General features: G+C 38.1%; 1 protein-coding gene across 2 annotated transcripts in view; it reads right to left on the bottom strand.

Moving 5' to 3' along the window:
- Nucleotides 1-917: 917 nt before the first annotated feature.
- LOC147230629 (RNA binding protein fox-1 homolog 3-like) overlaps nucleotides 918-20,461 on the bottom strand; it is a 70,130-nt gene continuing 50,586 nt past the window's right edge. Inside the window, exons 5-12 of one of the 2 annotated variants that reach the window (XM_086154071.1) lie at nucleotides 19,314-19,406; nucleotides 18,009-18,069; nucleotides 16,932-16,985; nucleotides 11,601-11,733; nucleotides 11,172-11,211; nucleotides 6,600-6,652; nucleotides 2,952-3,030; nucleotides 918-1,948 (exon numbers count right to left, since the gene is read on the bottom strand). In XM_086154071.1, the coding sequence (XP_086010197.1) occupies nucleotides 1,946-1,948; nucleotides 2,952-3,030; nucleotides 6,600-6,652; nucleotides 11,172-11,211; nucleotides 11,601-11,733; nucleotides 16,932-16,985; nucleotides 18,009-18,069; nucleotides 19,314-19,406 (516 nt within the window). In that variant the 3' untranslated portion in view covers nucleotides 918-1,945. The remainder of the gene's footprint in view (nucleotides 1,949-2,951; nucleotides 3,031-6,599; nucleotides 6,653-11,171; nucleotides 11,212-11,600; nucleotides 11,734-16,931; nucleotides 16,986-18,008; nucleotides 18,070-19,313; nucleotides 19,407-20,461) is intronic. The other variant, XM_086154072.1, reaches the window with a different exon arrangement.

The following is a 20,461-nucleotide window of genomic DNA, read 5'->3' as shown; positions in this document are numbered from 1 at the left end:
CAAATAAGATAATGAATAAAATAAAATAATGGCATTGATACTCTAATACATAAACAACCGATGTACATGTGAACAGAACTTGTGTATAAGAGCCCTGATTTTTTTTTTTTTTTTCTCGCTGTTTTCAAACCTTAAAATATCAATGAAGAAGTGTGACTGTGACATCAGTACATTCTGTGCAGGAAGTTTGGTGACCTTGAAACAACAAACACAAAACTGATTAAGTAACAAACCCTGAACCCTCAAAGTTGTGCTCACCCAAAAATCCACTTACCAGTCTGAGTTTCCTCTAAGTGCCTGCAGGCTATTTTCCAAAATACAATCCAGTTTCCCTCCCACCGGGGTCACGGCCGGCACTCTGATGCACTGGCCTTTCGTATCGGCACAAGCTGCTCGGAAGGAGAATGAAATCTGGGTCACGTCAATACACATCTGGGGGCCGAGCTGTCGTTGCTGCCTGTCACTGCTGCTTGATCCGAGACCGCAAACACAATCGGGGAAAATCATACTTTGGTTAAAGTCAAAGGAAAATTCAATAAAGTTTCAATCTGATAATACGGAAAATTAGAAAATTAGAATATTGTGATAAAGTCTTCTTTAACCCTTGTGTTGTCTTGCGGGTCAAAAGTGACCCACTACCACGTTTGGCTGTAGAAAAAAAACACCTTAACCTATTTTTTTCCAACTTGAAATTTTATGACTTTTCCTAAAGAGACCCCATAATTAGAAAAAGTGATACTTTATGTTTCCATGAGGGCTGTACACCGCTAGGGTACATAGATTGTCTTATGGGTCATTTTTGACCCGTAGGACAAGGGGAATAAACATAACGTTAAGATCGCACAAGGGTTAATGCAATTACAAAAACAAAAATGTCATACATTCTGGATTCATTACAAATCAACTGAAATATTGCAAGCCTTTCATTATTTTAATATTGCCGATTATAAGCTTACATCTTAAGAAAACTCCAAAATCCTTTCTCAAAATATTAGAATATCATGAAAAGATAATTTTTGTTTTTTTAATTGTATCAAAGCACTTTATCACAATATTCTAATTTTCTGAGACAGTCCTGTAGGAGGGCTGAGTCAAATTCATTCCAGCTCCAAGTGCAGCTTTAGTGAAAAAACAAAACAATTAAAGATGTTACAGGGATGATGACTGAGTGTTGCTGACTGGATGTGTCCTTTTCCACTAAATAGTCCTCTGTCATTCTTCCTGTTGCAAGAGGAAGGGTTGGTTTTGTAAAATCTTGCTGTTGCTCGCCCCTCGCTCCCCCTGATAGCGGCAAAGTTTGAAGTTTTGAGGACGAGGTTGCACCGTGGAGGAAGTGACATCACAAAATAATAGCCAGGGGCGGCGCGGGGAGTCGAGTTGCCAACAGTTAAATGCGGTAACGCTGAGAAAGGAATATTGGCACTGGGAAAATAAAAACATAAAATCTAGACGGCGCTCCACCTGCAGGAAGTAAAGCATGGAAAGACCACTCCTTATCTTCTTAGACCGCCTCTTATATTTCCGTTGCTATAGCGACAGGAGTTGCGTGCCACAGAGGGAGATTGAAAGCAGCTCCTCCCACAAAAAAAAAGCATAAAAATTGATTTGTACATATATACTGTATTAAACATATGTTGTTTTTTTTTAACAGTTGAAAATCACAAAAGTATAGAAAATAAAATGTTTTGTTATTTTCTCTGTCTTATTGTTGCGGTTGCTGTTGTTCTCTACCTGGCAAAAAGGTGGTTCCAAGTGGAAACTTGGCATTTTCCGTCTCGTCATGCATGTGGTCAGTTAAAAACCACTGCTATTTTTCCCCTCAAGCGTCTGTAGAAGGACGTCTTCTCAAGGTTGTCTTGTCTTGCTTTCGCGACGTTAGTTCTCCATTCTTCGTCTTTTTGTCTGAGATGTCCATCAAGACTTGATACAGCTCTTCCTTTTGTATTTACTGGAACGGTTACGGGAAAGACGAACAGGGAGACGATAAGATACAAGGAACTTTTAAGACATTCACGATGAGAGGAAGGTGACATTCAGAATCAGTGAATGGTCATGAATTGAGATGAAAGATTATTTCCCTGTTGATTTTATTCTCCAATTTTTTCCTGCGAGGGCCAAATAACTTTTCCCTTCTCTGACGTGGGGCCGGGCCAGTTTGTAACAAAAAGTGTGACGATCACAGAGGCGTCTAAACGTAAAAATGTATTGTTTTCCCAGAAAGCCTCACATCACCAAAAATGAACCCTTTTTGGGATCTTGACAGGAAAAAAAAAAAAATCAGAAAATAAATAATAATATTATTAATGAAATAAATAACACTATTTATGAAATAAATAATAACCAAGTAACCCTTTTTGAGTTTTTCGCAGAAAAAAAGACCAAGGCACATTAATTGTCTTGTAGACGCAACTGTTTGCAGCTCTCGATTATCAAATTCACCAGAAAGGAAACAGGCTATGAAACCCAACTGATACCAACATAACACATTTCACTATCAGAATGGTTGTAGAACGGATTTTATCCCAGTATATTTGATTATGATTATATTTGTATCATTATTTATTTGCGGGCAAAATGTGGAGGCAGGCCGTATCCGTACTTTTGGGAACACTGCTCCAAACAATATTCAAACAAATCTTTTGCTCATTTTTCCACACTAGCCAAGCAGAAATCGGCAACCCGTAACAAGTATTAAAAAAATTACTAGAGGAACTACACAGAGAATTTAGATAACTGTTCCTCTAGTGATAAAAATGGAGAATTCACTTTTACAAGAAACAGAAACAGCACCATAGGAGCCACAATCAGATCTTAACCATCTTCAGTCTGCATCTACAATAACATTGTTCCCACTGAAACTCAATGTTTACAATATTATGAATTAAATGCATTTGGAAAACTATTTGTACAATGAACCTTGCATATTCTTCTTTTCTCTTTTTCAGACTTACCATGGTACCCACACTGTATATGGTGGTTGGCCCAATTGTGTGGTGGTAAGGATCTCCGGTTGCATACACTCTGCCATAGCTGTATAGCGAGAAACAAAAAGAGCATGGTCTCTGATCAGTTATTGACAAGGAGAGCAAGACATGTATGCTCCCTTCAGTTGACTCTTTAAGGCAGGGGTGTCAAACTCAAACACACAGTGGGACAAAATTCAAAACTGGGACCAAGTCACGGGCCAACATTGATTTTTATTGAAAAAAGTCTTCCTCCAGATATTACAATTAACCTTTTCATATGGACCCAAACAAATTTTGCTTAAAAACTAAATATGGAACTACTATACAATATATAACTTATTGCACACATGCAAATCCTGTTTTCTGCCTAAATAGCAGGGCGCCAGTATTAGCATAAGGTCTCTATGACTACTGTACACAGAGGAGAGGGTGTTTATGGGTCCTGTTGTGATTCTCGTGCCAAAACACCGGCAGAAAATTCTGGGATTTTTAGAATTAGTGATACATGTACTGTAGACTATCCCGGCGGGCCTGCTGTAATAGTCATTTGGTATGGCTTTGTGGGCCAAATATAATTACAGTGCGGGCCAAATTTGGCCCACGAGCCAGAGTTTGACACCTAAGCTTTAAAGTATCTTTTACAATCAATTATTTCCCCACTCGTCATCCTGGGCTTCCTACATTACACAACCTGGTTCAAAATTGGAAGTTATAAGGTTGGTGAAATATGCTTGGTTTCATGCCGTCTTGATTTGGGGGAATGAAATGATAATGAGCACAGAGGGAGAATAAGAGAGATTGCAGCGGCGATTGCATAGTCATTGCTAGATAGCTTTCTTATGCTCCATTCGTGTTTACCAAAGCTTCATGCTGTGCTCACACCCCGTCTTTTCAATGTTTCGAGTTTAGGGGTCCTTCCTATGTGGAGTTTGCGTGTTCTCCCCGTGTCTGCGTGGGTTTCCTCCGGGTTCTCCTGTTTCCTCCCACAGTCCAAAAACATGCAGCACATTAATTGGAAAAACTGGGAAAATTGCCTCAAATGTGCTGGTGGAAGTTGGGCTAGGGGCAGAAATTAGCATTTGCGAACAGTGGTATGTTTTGATGCCAAGAAAAAGTACACCAGATTGAGAATTTGCTTTGAAAATGTTCATAGAGGAGAACGGAGAAGGTCAGCAGGAGCTGCTTTGTGTCGTTATACATATTTAAAAAGCATATGACAGGTTGTTAGAGGAACTGTGGCACTATATGAAGAAATTTGGAAAGACAGCAAGGTATGTTAGAAGGGTGCAGGACATGTATGATGTGTAAGTGGTGAAGACTATTGTAGGTGTGACAGAGTAGCTCAAGTTGGAGGTGGGATTGCATCAGGAAGCCACTTCTTATTTGCTACGATGATGGGCAGGTTGACAGACGAGGTTAGACAAGAGTCTCCACGGACTATAATATTTGCAGATGACACTGAGCTAGTAGTGAGAAGAGGAACCAGAGGGAGCAAAGACAGATGAGTGTGTGTCCTGGTAAAGGGATAGGGAGGTTGAACGCAGTGAGACAAAATACAAACGTGTAAATTAGATGAGGTTCCAGGGAATAAATATGAGTAGGGTGGAAGATTTGAAGTAACCTGATATTAGCTAGCTATGTGATCTCTGCAGCTATCTGACCGAGGCTGCGGCGACTTGGTGTCCGAGCAACCATTTCCATCACTCAATCTGCGCCTTGACAAGGGAATTTCCAGGCTCCGCAAGGAACATTTGTTGCTACTTATTTTCTACACTCGGTGGAAATGGATAGACAGCATCACTGTCACATCTCGGATGTTGTAAAGTACAGCTACTTGCCATCTCCCGGTCAGTTACTGGTGAATGTAAGTGACAGTTAGCTTGTACAGGTTGTCCTATATTTTTATTATAGTATGAGATAATTATTGGGCCAAATGTGAGTTCCTGAGGACATACCTACATCTTTTTGACAAGTGGATATAAATATCTGACACTACTTTCTGTCTTTTCGCAGTGTTTGTAAAAGTGAATTTTGAAGAGAGTGGAGCTGTTTTTCACTTATTTTTTATGTATTTTAATTACTTTTCCATTGTGACAACCAAGGGGAGTTCAAGGTTCGACTGGTAAAAATGTGGAATTGTAACCCCGCAGTCCAGCAGTCGGATTAAGGACTACATTTTATTCCTTGATTCTTCACAGGGATGCTACTTGCAGGTTTGTCTGTGTAAACCTATAGATCCCATAAATTGCTAATTTTTGCAACACAGCCTGTCCAATTTTGATCGAGTATCTCCTTTATCATGTCTGATGTCTCTTGATATTTTGCAACAGGTCTCAATGTTGCTCGGAAAATTTTTCCGTCCATCAACCGGTCCCAGATATTATCAGTGGATCTGCACACTCCAGCCAGAAGATAAAAACCGACACATGCATCCGGATGCATATTTCTTCCTCGAAGTTTGTCAAACCAATGATGACCTTTTTAGTGACAATCGTCACGTCTTGATCTCACCTGGAAATCATTCTTGGTACAAAAGATATTTTTTTCATTAGACCTTCCGGATCTTATTTTGAAAAACCATCGTTTCCGCCTTCGCCTTACTGCCACGGCTCATATTGTAATTGCCTAATGCAAAGTGTAATCGTTGTATTCGGATTAAATACTGTTTTGGTGATTGGAACTCCCGCGCCTCGAACCGGTACACGGAAACATTTTCCTGCATAAACTGGTCCCTGGTACAAAAAAGGTTGGGAGCGACTGTTCTAGTTCATATGCAACATTGTCGTCCTCTTAAGAAACCTGCCCATCCGCGTCGCTACGCTACTCTGCGTCCTCTGCCTCAATTTCAGCAAAAGCACGATCCGAAGTTTGGCTTTTTGCAAATGTTATTCTCATTTTCTAATGCTCTAAATCGGGTTAGGTGAACTCTAAACTCTATATTATTCTATGTGCAGAGTCGATTGATCAGATAAGATCGGACAAGAGGATGGAAGCAGGAATCAGTTGTTGGTATGTTTGAAATTTGAAGTTTGTGCTTGTGGGAAGCCAAAGAGCATTTGCTGGTGACTCCTGCTGGTTGTTGGTCATCTGACTTTTCCTCAAATGTTTAATTGTTCATGTAAAAAAAATACTCTTATGAAATTCAATCATTTCTGAAAATTCACAATTTTTTTTTTTTTGGATAATGTATGTTTTTAGTTCTAATCTTTTGATATTTTTCTTTATATTCTTATCTTAGATATTATTCACAATACTAACATATTAGATTCATTTTAATTAACATATTGATTCACCAAACTGAACATTCCTGGGTGAAACTTCACTGAAAAAAAATCTATATTATTGATGTTTCCATTAAAGTTTTATCATTCATTTAAATCCATACGCAATGAGCCTATCTTTGCTATAACTTCATATTAACTCGGGATTTGGACTTATGTCAGTTGACAGATAGATAAATGTACGGATTACTAGATGAAAAGAGTCCTACAAAACTTTTCTAATCAATTAAGCACTACAAGGAGGGCAATGTTTTTTGATGATTTATATATCTATATGTAATATAGTAGATCTAATGAGTTGAGAAACTTAAAAAAAAAAAAAAAAAAAAAAAAAACACAAGGGAATCCTCACCTGTCACTATAAGCAGCAGCAGGATGGGAAAATCTATAAGCTGCATATCCTCCCTGTGGGAAAAAAAAAAAAGAATAATCAAGTCAAATCAGTAAAGATAGGGAATTTTTGATCAAATTCACAGAAAAATGCCCAAGAAAAATGTTACATCATCAGAACACATACAGCTTCTCCTTTAGACACCAGAGGTTGCTGTCAGATATGTTGGGTTTCTAGTAGATTTGGGCAGGGGGGGGTCACACCAGAAGCGGATAGACGCTACTCACCGAAATTAAACCTTATTTTAATATTTAAGAGGCTTGATTATTGAAAATCCCTTCTTTTCCCCACTTCCCACAAGCTGTGGATCACAAATATAGCAGGAGGATGCCGTCACCATTCAGGAAAGGATGTCAGGATTCGGTAAGAAATAAGGAAACTAATAGTGGAGCGCTGCTATAACTCTTGTTAAAAAATGAAGTCGTTCTCCCGCTGTTTTTCAATTAGTTGCGTCAAAGTACGTTGCCTGTCTGCGGCCAGATAGCAGATGGGTGGCTATTAATAATTTATGTTTCAATTCGCTTTTAAACTCAAAGGCAGACGTAGAGTTGCCCGCTGCGGACGCACAATATATTGGGTCAGAGGGCCAACTGAATTCCAGTAAGGAAAACTCACGGGGATAGTAAATCATAACACTCGGGACAGATGACTTCCCGTAGGAAAGCCATGCCTCGGGACTCGGCTGATTACAACAACCAAGACCAATAAATCACATTGTCAAACTCTAAGAACAGCAATGCAGCACATTTGTCATGTTGCTGTGCCAAGGTTGCCTTTTGTATCCTTGTACAATCATCATACATGGTGGTTGAATATATATATAAGTATATACTGTGTATTTGTATATGCATACAACAGTTATCCACCTATTTGTTTGCAGGTGACCTGTTTTCGACACTGGAGAATGATTGGCGGATACTGCTGGAAAATTTGGATGATTTTACACTCGTACTAACATTTGTTCGTTTCATTTTGAAAAAATAAAGCGCTTATACACTCAAAATATGAAAATGTTATCTTAATATGTCAGTTAAATCTTGTACTCAAGTCCTGTATTCTGTATTATATCATTATTAAATGATATTATTATTCCTGAATTATTTGTGTTACCGAAAAAGGTTCATATCCAAAAAGAAGGAGGGCTTTTTCTCATCCTTATAATCCCTGGGATAGTTTTGTGTCGCCCAAAATCTTTCAGATTCTAAAATGAATGACAGTTTTGTTGCAAATGAGTGAATGATGAATAAGTACTGCTTATGCAGTCACGGAAACCAGCAACCAAACAAAGGTATGTCAGCTCATGTTTTTGGCACTGTTGGCATTGTTATGAGTACTACAGCAACATATTTCTTAAAAATAAATAATAAAAAATACACACAAATATCTGTGCAGTCAGATGAATATTCAGAAAAAATGTTGATCACTGAAAATAATGTGCTTAAATGTAAATGTAACATAAATGTAATGTAATTTGATGTAATGTAAAAGTGGAAATCAGAAAATATTGATACAATACCGCAAAAGAGCAACCAAAATGAATTGATTATTATATAGAATTGATATAAACTGCAAACTTTTCAATTCATTGTACTTTTAAAATGAATCTCCAAAGATGCGATTCAATCTCTGAAATGAACTCAGGGGACCTTATTTTGTCTTAGGAGAGGAACAAACTGAAAACACCTGCATCAGTGTGAAGCCCGGCCTCACAGCTGCTTCCTTGTGCTGACTCAAAACCAGGGGTCCCCAAACTTTTTCCTGTGAGGGCCAAATAACTTTTCCCTTCTCTGACGGAGGTTCGCGCCAGTTGGTAACAAAAAGTGTGACGAGCGCAGAGGTGACTAAACTTAAACAGTTATTGTTTTCCAGAAAGTCACACATAACCGAAAATTAACCTTTCTGGGAACTTGATGGGGGAAAAAAAAAAAAAAAAAAAATCAAAAAATAAATAATAAAATTATTAATGAATAATATCTTTGTTTCATTTCTTGACAGATGAGACAAACAGCCTTTTCTTTGAATTGAACAAAAAAAATTATCATTCGTCCACTGCAGGTTAAATACCCTGCATTCTCAATCTATTTTTCTCTTACCTAATCTTTTCGCCATTATTCCATGTTATTTGACAGGGGTGTGTCCATGATTTTTTTTTGTTTTTGTTTGAGGGAGGGGTTTCAGATAAGGAACAGCTTGCAGAAGGGTGGAATAGAATGTTACGTTCTATGCATGTACAAGTCACGATGACGTGGCCAAAATCAAAAAAAAATCATAATGCATCTCTGGTTTTGTTCAGGGGCCGGGCGAAATGTGGAGGTGGGCCGTATCCGGCCCGAAGGCCGTAGTTTGGGACCCACTGCGGAAGACATTCGTGCCCTCTGAAAATGTGCATTATCAGCGCCAAAACGAATGGCTTCAAACCACCAAGGGTCTGACCAATGGGTGAAAAACCAATATAAGTCAAAGCACGCTGGAGGCAGAGCGATCGTCTCTGGAACCGAACGTTCCTGGTTCGAGTCCCGGCTCCTCTTATTGTGTCGAAGTGTTGTTGAGCAAGACGCAGCTCCCTTGGCGCTCATGGTTCATCCAATGGCAGACAACGAATTTTTAATTAAAAATATGCAGTGCAAGTCTCTTATCAAGTCTTATATCATCGTGCTCCAGCATCTTGAGTTTAGATTCTCAGAGTGAAAGCGAGGGGAAACTTTCATATTCTTGCCTCTGCAGGTGGTTGTGGGGTGAAGAAAAGAGCTACCCAATTCAAAGGGACGAAGTTTGGACCAACGTCAAATTGCAATGGCGTGGTGCTCTCTGCATTATCTCATGAGAACTGACCTAGGGCAACTGGGCAGTGCACGGGACTGAAAGCTGCTGGCAGACCTGGACAAGAAACTTTGCTTCCAGGCTGAGATAGCATCCACCAACCTGCGACCGGACCTCGTTCTGTGGTCATCGTCACTCAGGCTCGCCTACATCATAGAGCTCACGGTGGCCTGGGAGGGTGCAGTGGAGGAGGCCTATGAATGGAAGAAGCTGAGATATGCTGAACTTGTCGCAGATGCTCAGCGACAAGGCTGGAAAGCGAAGGTTCGTCCAGTGGAAGTAGGCTGCAGAGGTTTCATAGCCACGTCAACATCTAGGATACTCACGGAGATGGGAGTAAAGGGACGTGCCCACAGACAGGCAGTCAAGGACTTGTCCAGGCCTGCTGAAAATGGGAGCCAATGGCTGTGGTTGAAGAGAAGAGATCCAACGTGGGCCTTCAGGATGGCATCGAGGGAGTGAACCTGGGGATGCTGGGATTCACTGCTGAACCCTCTGGAGATGTCGTGGGCCAATCAGCGAAGCATCCATGAAGGAGGGCGCTCAATTTATAACCCGAAGGAGGCCATAGCTCACTTGAAACCCCACAGAGTCTCATCGGTGCCTTAGTCATGCTTTCATCAAGGGATATCAACACCTAGTCCTACACAACAGATCCATAGCCTCCTCTACCAACAGAGCAGGACTGGCCGTTGTTGTGACGCCGCCTGCATGAACGGTTCGAGCGGGACAACCAAACCCTTCATCTACAGCTGCTCCTCTTATCTCCTCTTAGGATGGAAGGGAGGAGCCGGCGCCATTTAGACCCGCAACAAGGGATATCCCAGCTGAGACCTCTCACGGTGTGCAAGGACATAGCATGTAGGGGGTTAGAAAGTGGGGAAGGGGAGGAGGTACATAGCTTTGGGGAAGTCAATGAACTCTTTCCATGCCGTAGCCAGAAAGTCATACTTGGTCGAGCAAACTGAAAGCCAGATTGACTTTGTAGAGAGGCTGGGAGAACTGGAGATCATGTTTTTCTCCAGCTTGCAGGGTTTCTGATTTCATCCAAGAAGTGAAGGATAGCTAATTGGAAACATTACTTTGTCAATTATACATTAGAGGGCTACACAGTGGCAGAGTGGTCAGTTCTTCCTCCATCCCTGGTTCAGTTCCAAAAGGGGGCCTTTCTGTTCAGAGTTTGCATTTTCTCCCCATGTCCTTGTCATTTCCCTCCCCGAGTAGGAGTACGTACATTTCGGTTTGTAATGCGTAAGGGTTCTGACACAGAAACCGAAGTTCCTCCAGTGTGTCCTGGATCTTCCCTGGGACCTCCTTTACAAGGGAGACGTCCAGGTGGCATTCTGACCAGAAGTCTGAGCCACTCTTGTCAGGCTTTCAATGCAGAGGAGCAGAGGCACTGAGCTTCTATCCCCAAGGAGACAAGCTAGCTTGAATACGTGAGCTGGTTCTTACAGTTTACTATCCACTGCTTGTGACCTCAGGTGAGGATGGGAACGCAGACCAACCAGTACGATTTTGTGAGTTGTCTTCACCATGACGGACTGTTGCAAGCAATAGTTTCTATTCTATGCGCCTTATAATGCGGTGCGCCCTATAATGCGAAAACTGTTTCAAAAAACAGGCCATTCACTGAAGGTGCGCCTTATAATCCAATGCGCCTTATAGTGCGGAAAATACGCTAATCTTTTATTATTTTCAGTGCATACTTACATAGATTTCTGTGCCGTAGAATCCATCTTGGTACATCGTGCTGTGATGTAGAAAAACAGAGGAGGATGGTAAGATGGAAAGCTGTGAGTATCCTGTGCTGAACGGAGACATTGTGGTCCGTGATCAGAAAAAGTGCCAAAAAAAACAAACAAATGCTTGTGTGATTTTAAATTTCGTTTCACTCTCATTAGACAGAATGTAAAACTAACCTAGTACAACATAATTTTTTTCCCCATTTGTTTTTTTGTGTAGTTAAATATGTTCGCTTTTTGTTACGTGCCCTTGGATATGAAAAGATTAATCCTAGATTAAATGTGCCTGCCGATCTAAATGTTACAGAGATGCCTTGGGGACTTATCAAACACTGTCAACCATTTAAAAATGGACAAGAAAAAAATAAGTCTGTGCGTTGAGAGTAAGGTTACTTACGCTCCGTACACTGGGAAGGTTGGAGGTGGCGGGGATGTGCGGAATGCGATGCACGGAGCCCGACCCCGACCCCGTAAATGGGTGCCCCTGTAGGTCACTGCTGCTCCAGCGGCAGGGTGGGGAAACCCTGCAACTGGAGATACAAAAGGAAGAAAACATCACTTCCAGTCACCGTCCGTGGCTTGGAATTATGTACCTTTTGACAGAACCCAAGAGAAAGACTCCCCTATGAGTACATGCATTATGGGGGAACAAGGAAACGGTAGATTTACCTTTTCACTAGCAGCTTCTTCAAGCGCTAACAAAATTTTGTGTTGCACTCAAAAATTATCCAGGTTTGCTGTAAAAATCCTTTCCTGCCAGGCAGAGGATGCAATACCAATAGTTTCTAACTACATATTCTGCATAATTCACACCCGGCCATAAAAAGATGGGTGGGTTGTTGCTGAGAGGAGGGCATTTCTAGGTGAATCTAAATGGGAGGTCGAGGTTGCTAAACACTGTGACTACATGCTATAAATTTCCCAGAAGAGGGAGCAAAAGCAGAGGGGCAGGACATCAGGGGCCCAAACCTTGATGCTACCCTTATCTTAAAATTGACCTTGGACTGCCCTCAGACAATCTCATGAGTTCAATTTATTGATGGCAAACTGCCGTTCAGAATGGGCTGGGAAAAAAAAAAAAAAGAGATCCCTGGGAGGGCTGGTGTGAGAAAATAAATGAAAAGAAGGGTTCCAAGAGTGACGGGTCACAAAACACAGATGAGTGATTGCAAGGTGATTTACAGATATGAAATAAAATGTTAAATTCATTAAAAAGGCCCATTTGGGGTTATTTTCACACGAGCCAAGGTTTAAGCGCTTGCCTAAACTTTTAACACGACTCACTCTTTGTTTTCATTATCATTTTTGGTTTCCCATACTATTCTAAAACTAATCAAAAAGGAACTATCAAAAAACAATGGACTAAAATCATTTCACCAAGGCCTACATTGGTTAATTGCCTGTCTTTTCTTGTATGAATGGCTTATCTTGACTAGAGAGGATGCTTTTAAAAATCAAATAATTTGGAGCTAAGTGGAACAAAAAACAGTAAGAATGATCAAAAAAAGTACTTCAATTTTTTTTAGGCCGATTTGGTTTCGCAACAGGTTGTCCCATCGACCTCAGTCAGGATGGTGGCTTAGAGACACGTATCCAGAAAGAGCAGCAGATGCACTCAACTACCACAAAAAGCAATTTTTGGCCTTCAGCTTTCTGCAGGATAACCACGCGCAGCATTAACCATGGAGGTGGACGACCATCATGAACAATATTTGCCTGACGGGCAATAAAGCGGAAAGTCAGATTAATGGTGCTTTTAAAAACACAACCCACCACTGCTATTCACATCATGACCACTACTCCATTAGTTAGTCTTCACACATATCCAAACTATGTCTTATTTGGTCAGTTAGCACAGATCACGCTCTTTGCCAACAACCAGGAACATTTCTAACTCCTGCTTAGTGATTTATAATGCTAACGCTGATAGTCGTGTTACTCATTATTGGTACACTGGACAGTGTCATTGCAGTCCTACATGTAAAATCATTGCTTCATGTTTTAATGGCTAGTTTGTAGCTAACTGTTCACTCATGAAATACAAATTATTCATTAATTTCTCTGGTATAACAAACAAATCAAAAAAATCCCCAAACTACTACAAGTACAACAACAATAATAATAATAATAATAATAATAATAATAATAAAAATAAAAACAACAGCAACAACAACCACAACAACAACAATAATAATGATAATAATAATCATAATAATAATATATTGAATGTGTCAATTGGTATTCTTATATTGGTAAGAAGAAATTGGTATTAAACCATTTCATTCATGGTTTTACACTTTTTCTGGACCATGTTTCAATTGATTTGCTACTTCGATATTTTGTGAGATTTTTAATCGGTATTCAAATGTTTATGAGAAAAACAAATCCAGGATGAGAAGATTTTGAATCATAATTTCTTAGAAAAAGTAAACATCATCAAATGAGTAAGGGCGCTCCTGGCTCCTTCAATTTACAGTTTGTTAGTAATTATTATATTTTGTATAATTCAGTTGATTCAGTTGACTTTCCTCACAAAATAGATTCCCCAATCAATGCTTTTTTTCATTACATTGTTTTCAAAACCAGCAAATTCACGTGCTTCTTTCAAAATCATGCATGAAGTACTGTGGGTACACGGCAAAAGGAAAATCAGTTAAAATTGCCATGACATTGTTAAACAACTTGCATTGTAATAAGACAGCATGAATATGTTGAGATATTCACTTTGGAAGACAGCAGGGTCATGCAGAATCTAATATGTTATGATCCAGGTAATCACAGTGGCGGTGATGGGGTCAAAATAACACCTCCGATTTTTTTTCCAAGGGATAATCTCTTTTATACTTCTTGCTAAAATGCACTGAGCGCGGAACAGTTAATACACTCATGTGAGACCAAAACCACTGAAATTGAATCAGGAGTCCTGAGCTTAATATTTACAAAACACACACACTGACAAGTAGATGTTTACATACAGGACTGTCTCGGAAAATTAGAATATTGTTATAAAGTTCTTTATCTTCTGTAATGCAATTACATTTTCATTGCATTACATTACATTATCTACACAGTTGCTTGTGTAAGAAAACTTCATTGCGGTGAAATGTCATATGAACTTAAAACAAGGATATAACAGCACTCCAATCTAAAATCTAATATTTCTTTACTTCAATACATAAACAGCACACTGAGTCGTCATCATAGACCAGGGGTGGGCAATTATTTTGTCTGGCGGGCCACGTTTCTTATTCAATTTTTATGCGCGGGCCAACAAGGTATCATGATAATTGAACACATTGTAAATTGCTATTTAAACATTTACATTTTTTATTTCAACTCTAAGATGATTAAAGATCATATAGATACAGCAGCATCATTTTGTACGTAATCATCCATACAAAATTGAACAAAAGGAAAAAATACGGGGTTTCTAAATTCAATACTCATTGAAATTTCTCATCAAAATAGTAAAAGAAAACAGATTTGCGGGCCGGATTAAAAAGCAAAACGGGACGTAAAATACCCGAGTCTGTCATAGACACAAATGGAAACAGTAGCCATACACAGTTACTGCTATTGAAGATTTAAATGTTCTTCACTGTGACGAATGGGACAGAATTTACCGCTCCTAATTTTGGGACAGCAAGTTGTGGATGAACCGACCAAGTAAAAAAATGAAAAAAAAAATAAAAATAAATAAATCCAAGTAACCTTCCTTTATGGCTCAAGGATTTAGAATGACACTTTCAAAATAATAACAATCAACAATATTTAATGTGCAATGTTACGTTGATCCATTTATGTGGGATTTTTTTTTGGGGTGGATTTCATTCATTATAGGGATGTCCTATTATTTGGATTTAATAGGGATGAGGCTACGTGAGCAAGTTTCATGAAAGATGTGACGCTAACTAGTTTTTAATGCTGTTGAAAATGATATAAAATGAAAAAAATAGGACTGTAAAATGGAAATCAGCAGGTTGGCATTTTCAAAAAATGCAAATCAAAAAGGAAAAAGATTTATGGCTCCCTATTTTACTGATCTCCTGAACGGAAATGAGGACCAATAAACAGTGATTGATTGCTTTTACATCCCATTTCACTCCAACCAAAAATATAGCAACAGCAGCAGGGATGAATTTCAGATTATAATTGTTTTGGTTTTTTTGCTCCAAAAAAAAAAAAAAAAAATCAGTATAGTTGCATCCATGGTCAGAAAAATAATACTTGCTGATGTTTCCTTTCACAAAATTAATCCCTTATTAATGTCTGCCATCTACCCAGCTGGCAAGCATATGTCTAGAATTAAGCCTGGCAAACTCCGGTGCCACGACAAGACAACTCGAAAAATGATCAGTCAATAAATCACCAACCCCTCCTGCCTTTTGCTTGCAGCGGTGAACGACATCACACCTGATTTATCACATTGTTTGGGAAGCGTGTTTGTGTGACGGACAGAAAGGGGGCGAAAGTGGGGGGGTTATGTGTGTGTGGTTTTAATATATAAACAAAAGAGCCCAAGCAAATAGAATAAAATAAAAAATAAATACAAAAACGCACAATCTCCAAGGTACAAGAGAAAACCAGGGCAACTTACAGTCATCCAAACCAAAAAATGAACAAAAAAAAAGGCTTCCAAACTGGTCACAGATGGTAGAATTGAATCTAATCAATAGAAAACACGACTCGGGGTGCGTTGACTCTGCAAAATAAAACAGGTAAAATGAGGTCCTCCGATGGCAAAGGATCACAAGAGTCCTGAAACCTCACAGTTTGTCTCTTTTCACATTTGATAATCTATTGCTACATGGGTGAACACTTGGAATTGGGAGTATTAACAGAGTAGGTGGTCGTGTGTGTGATGTGAGTGTGTGTGATTGTCAGCTATCTGACAGATAGTCAGCAGATACAGATTATCTGCTGTATACTGGTCACAGAGGCTAACAATGGATTCGACAACAATAATTATTTCAGAGCTAACTACAGTCCTGTCTCAGAAATTAGAATATTGTGATAACGTTCTTTATCTTCTGTAATGCATTTACAGAAACAAAAATGTCATACATTCTGGATTCATTACAAATCAACTGATATATTGCAAGCCTTTTATTATCTTAATATTGCTGATTATGGCTTCCATCACACACAGACAAGTAGATGTTAACATACAGGACTGTATCAGAAAAAAAGTAGAATATTGTTATAAGTTCTTTATCTTCTGTAATGCAATTAAAAAAACAAAAATAACTTTTTCATGATATTCTAATTTTTTGAGATGGGATTTTTGAGTTTTCTTAAGACGTAAGCCATAATCAGCAATTTGAAAATAACAAAGTGCTTGCAATATGTCAGTTGATTTGTAATGAATCCAGAATGTGTGACATTTTTGTTTTTGTAATTGCATTACAGAAGATAAAGAACTTTATCACAATATTCTAATTTTCTGAGACAGTCCTGTAGTTAGCTCTGAAATAATTACTGTTGTCGAATCCATTGTTAGCAACAGCCTTCAATATCCGATAAAATTTTTTTTTTTTTTTTTTATCCCGTTGTAGAGTTGCACTCAATCAATGGGTGAGCCGCTGGCCGAGACTTACATCAGCCAGTGCTTTTCTGAGAGGAAAACCTTCACATTTAGTAGGTTTAGAAATTGAAGAGGTCAGATTGCAGGGAAACAAAGCCAAAGCAAAAGAAAACAGATCCAGTGTGGAAATAATGAGCCTCTTACCGGTATACAGTTCAGGACCATAGACGGCACCAAGTACAGGATTGAGTTTCCAGCCTGTCAAAACAGGAAAAATGAAAAATGGGAAAGGAATCATTGTGAAATCATATAGACTTATGGGAACTTAGCTAACATCAAAAAACCCCAATGTGCACTCCAATCACATGCATTTGTCCGATCAAAAATGATCAATACATTCTTCAGACACAGAGCATGGACTACCCTCACGGATTTAGAATAGAATATAAGGATACTACCGTTATGTGATTGAATAAAACGCTTCCACAAATGCCCTCTTTCCTGAAGATTCCAAGTTTTATTTATTCATTTTTCTTTGTTTATGTATCTGTCTTTTATCCCATTATTTGCAGTTATTTGACGGTGCAGCGGTTCGCGCTTCGGCCTCAAAGCAGAAAAAGGTTCGATTCCGACAAGGGGACGTTTCTGCATTTTCTCCCCTTGTCTGCGTTGTTTTTCTCCCAGTGTTCAAAAACATGCAGCAGTTTCGTTGGGGAAAAAAAAAAAAAAATGGGAAAATTGTGCCGAGTGTTTAAATGGTGTCTGAATTTGTTGTTGATTAAATAAAAACAATACATGACATTCCTTTTTTTTTTTTTTTTATACTTTGTTAATTCAATGCACTGGATACATGGCAACAATACAGGACTGTCTCAGAAAATTAGAATATTGTGATAAAGTTCTTTATCTTCTGTCATGCAATTAAAAAAACAAAAATTACTTTTTCATGATATTCTAATATTTTGAGATAGGATTTTTGAGTTTTCTTAAGATGTAAGCCATAATAGCAATATTAAAATTATAAAAGGATTGCAATATTTCAGTTGATTTGTAATGAATCCAGAACATTTTTGTTTTTGTGATTGCATTTCAGAAGATAAAGAACTTTATCAGAATATTCTAATTTTCTGAGGCAGTCCTGTACATGGCATCACAAATAACACCTTTAATATCTATTCACTACTTTATTAACAGAGATGAGACTGAAAATAAAAACAAAAAAAATTGTCGGCAGTATTTCATGAAAACATAAAACAAATATAAATATATTTCAGGACTTACTGTTCATATACGGGTTGGTCAATTTTTTATTTGTCATCACTCGCACCGTTGCATTGTTTACCTGTTAAAATCAATGAAACACAAGACTTGTGATCACTAATGGTCGCCTGAAGACGCCTAAAGATGGTGGCGGACCAAAATGAAGAAAGATTCATTCATAAATAAAGATAATACATTTATGTTGTCCACACTTTAAAGCAGGCATGTCCATAGTTTTGCTTTTGTCTCACAAGGGGGCTCAAGAGCAGAAATTATTGTGAATAATAACACAGGCATTCATTTCATGCATGGTAAATAAAAAAAATAGCAACTGACACTTATCTGATAAATGATGGTCTGTCAATTAAAAAAAAAAAAAAAAAAAAAAATAGAAACTGAATCAAAGCAGTAAAGAAATTACCGTTGCATTAAATGAAGTACAGAAGAAAAAAAAAGCAGATCAAATTAACCACAATGATACTGAGAAAAAAGTGGGACATGTGGGAATTTTCAAAAATGATGAGACTATTATCACCTAATCCGTCTGAAAGGATTTTCATCTAAACATCGAATTAATTAGAAATTCTGTCAGATTTATTGACAGTTTTAAAGCTGACTTAAAGCCAGTAATAGACCTTCAACAGCCCCACTATGAAAACCACTGCTTTAGAGTGAGTTCCATTCATCTTTTCATACATTTATTTATCGTTTCCAATTTATTTAACATTATTTAGAAAAGGGGAGAAGCATGCACCGATTTACCCCAGATAAAAGAATTGTTAAGCAGTGCATCCTCTCAAATAAGTAATTCAATGGATGAACAGATGGATGTTAAAAAAGAAGGAACATATAAAAAAATAAAAATAATCAAAAGAGGTCATGCTATGATTTTCTCCAGAATTAGCTCCAAAATAAATGATTAAAAGAAATAAAAATAATGAAACAGTAAAATAAAAAAAAATAGAAAAATCAGAACAGGTTAAACAAATATTGTGAAATTATGTATGAGCTTTGTGGGGTCTGAGAGAAATCTAGAAGATGACGGCATGCATATCCTGCATTGTCAGGTATTGGTAGAAACCTGGCATGTGTAGGCTGACATGTATGAACCACCTCTTTCACTAAGGCTTGATTATACAACCTAGTAATGCATGCATGCATTCCAAATACAAAAATTACACACACACACGGATAAAAATGTGCACACGTGCACGCACGCACGCACACACACACACACGCACACAGCAGTATCATGCTGAAACAAAGAATTATAGTGAAGTTGAAGTTCAGAAACAGGCAAGAGAGAAGGGGAAAAAATTAAAGCACCTCTATTTTGCGTCCCTCTATGATTGTACCATTTAGTTTCTCCCGTGCACGCTCAGCATCTGCGCTTGTTTCAAATGTTACAAACCCAAAGCCCTGACATTTAGCCACCAGTTGAGAAGAGAAACGATGGACACACCCAAAAAGAAGAAAAAAAAGGAAGGGGAGAAGGAAAGGGAAAGAGAGGTGAGAAGCAGCAACAAGCAGGGTGGAGTTGTATGCTATCGTAGAAATTAAAAAGCAGTTAATTTGAGGATCAGGAGACTGAAAACAGCACGATCAGAGGGGGTTGTGGGGAACATGACCTCATGAAGCTTTGCCAACAAATATATGCCTGCTTTACCCCATTAAACAACACAGAAAAGATGCCATGGGTGAATGTGAGGAAGCACAAATACTGTTTGCTGTGATCATAGTTGCATGATTATCCGGTCGGCTTCAGTAAAGCGCTGATTAAAACAGGCCTTTTGAACACAGCAGGAGGAGAAGTGCTTGTAAATTAGTCTTTTCATTTCTTGTATTTCACAGCAATAACAAGGAGCCCGTATTAGTGACGTAAAATACAACGGCAGTCGAAATATTCTGGATATATTTAATACATGAAATAAATAATAATATAAATGAAATATAAATATAATATGGAGTTTATTATTGAAATATAAATCAAAATATTGCGAGCAAAAAAAGGGATAGGAACTGTTTGTGAGTGATAGTTAATTGCATTAAAAGAAAAGAAAACAGGCAGTAAGATGTCTTACGTTAGACTTAAAAAACTGAGTGTAATTGTTGTAAATGGGGAGAAAAAAAAAAATATCTACATATATATATAGATATATATATAGATAACGATATATATATTTTTATATAGATATATATTTTCAAATTGCCTCAGTGTTTCCTTTATTAAAAACATAATTTGTGATAAAGGCAATTAAAAGGCCTCTTACAACAAAATGTATTTTGTGTTGAAGTTATGCTAATTGAACAAGTCACATCAATGAGGTATATGGAGTTAATTATTGAAATATAAATCAAAATATTGCGAGCAAAAAGGGATAGGAACTGTTTGTGAATGATATTTAATTACATTAAAAGAAAAGAGACAGTCAGATGTCTTAGATTAGACTTAAAAAACTGAATGTAATTGTTAT

Source organism: Fistularia commersonii, chromosome 10 (genome assembly GCF_037954325.1).
Source record: "Fistularia commersonii isolate RoL2024-O1a breed Wild chromosome 10, RoL_Fcom_v1.0, whole genome shotgun sequence".
NCBI classification, from domain to species: Eukaryota; Metazoa; Chordata; class Actinopteri; order Syngnathiformes; family Fistulariidae; genus Fistularia; species Fistularia commersonii.
This window is presented reverse-complemented; position numbering and strand designations above follow the sequence as displayed.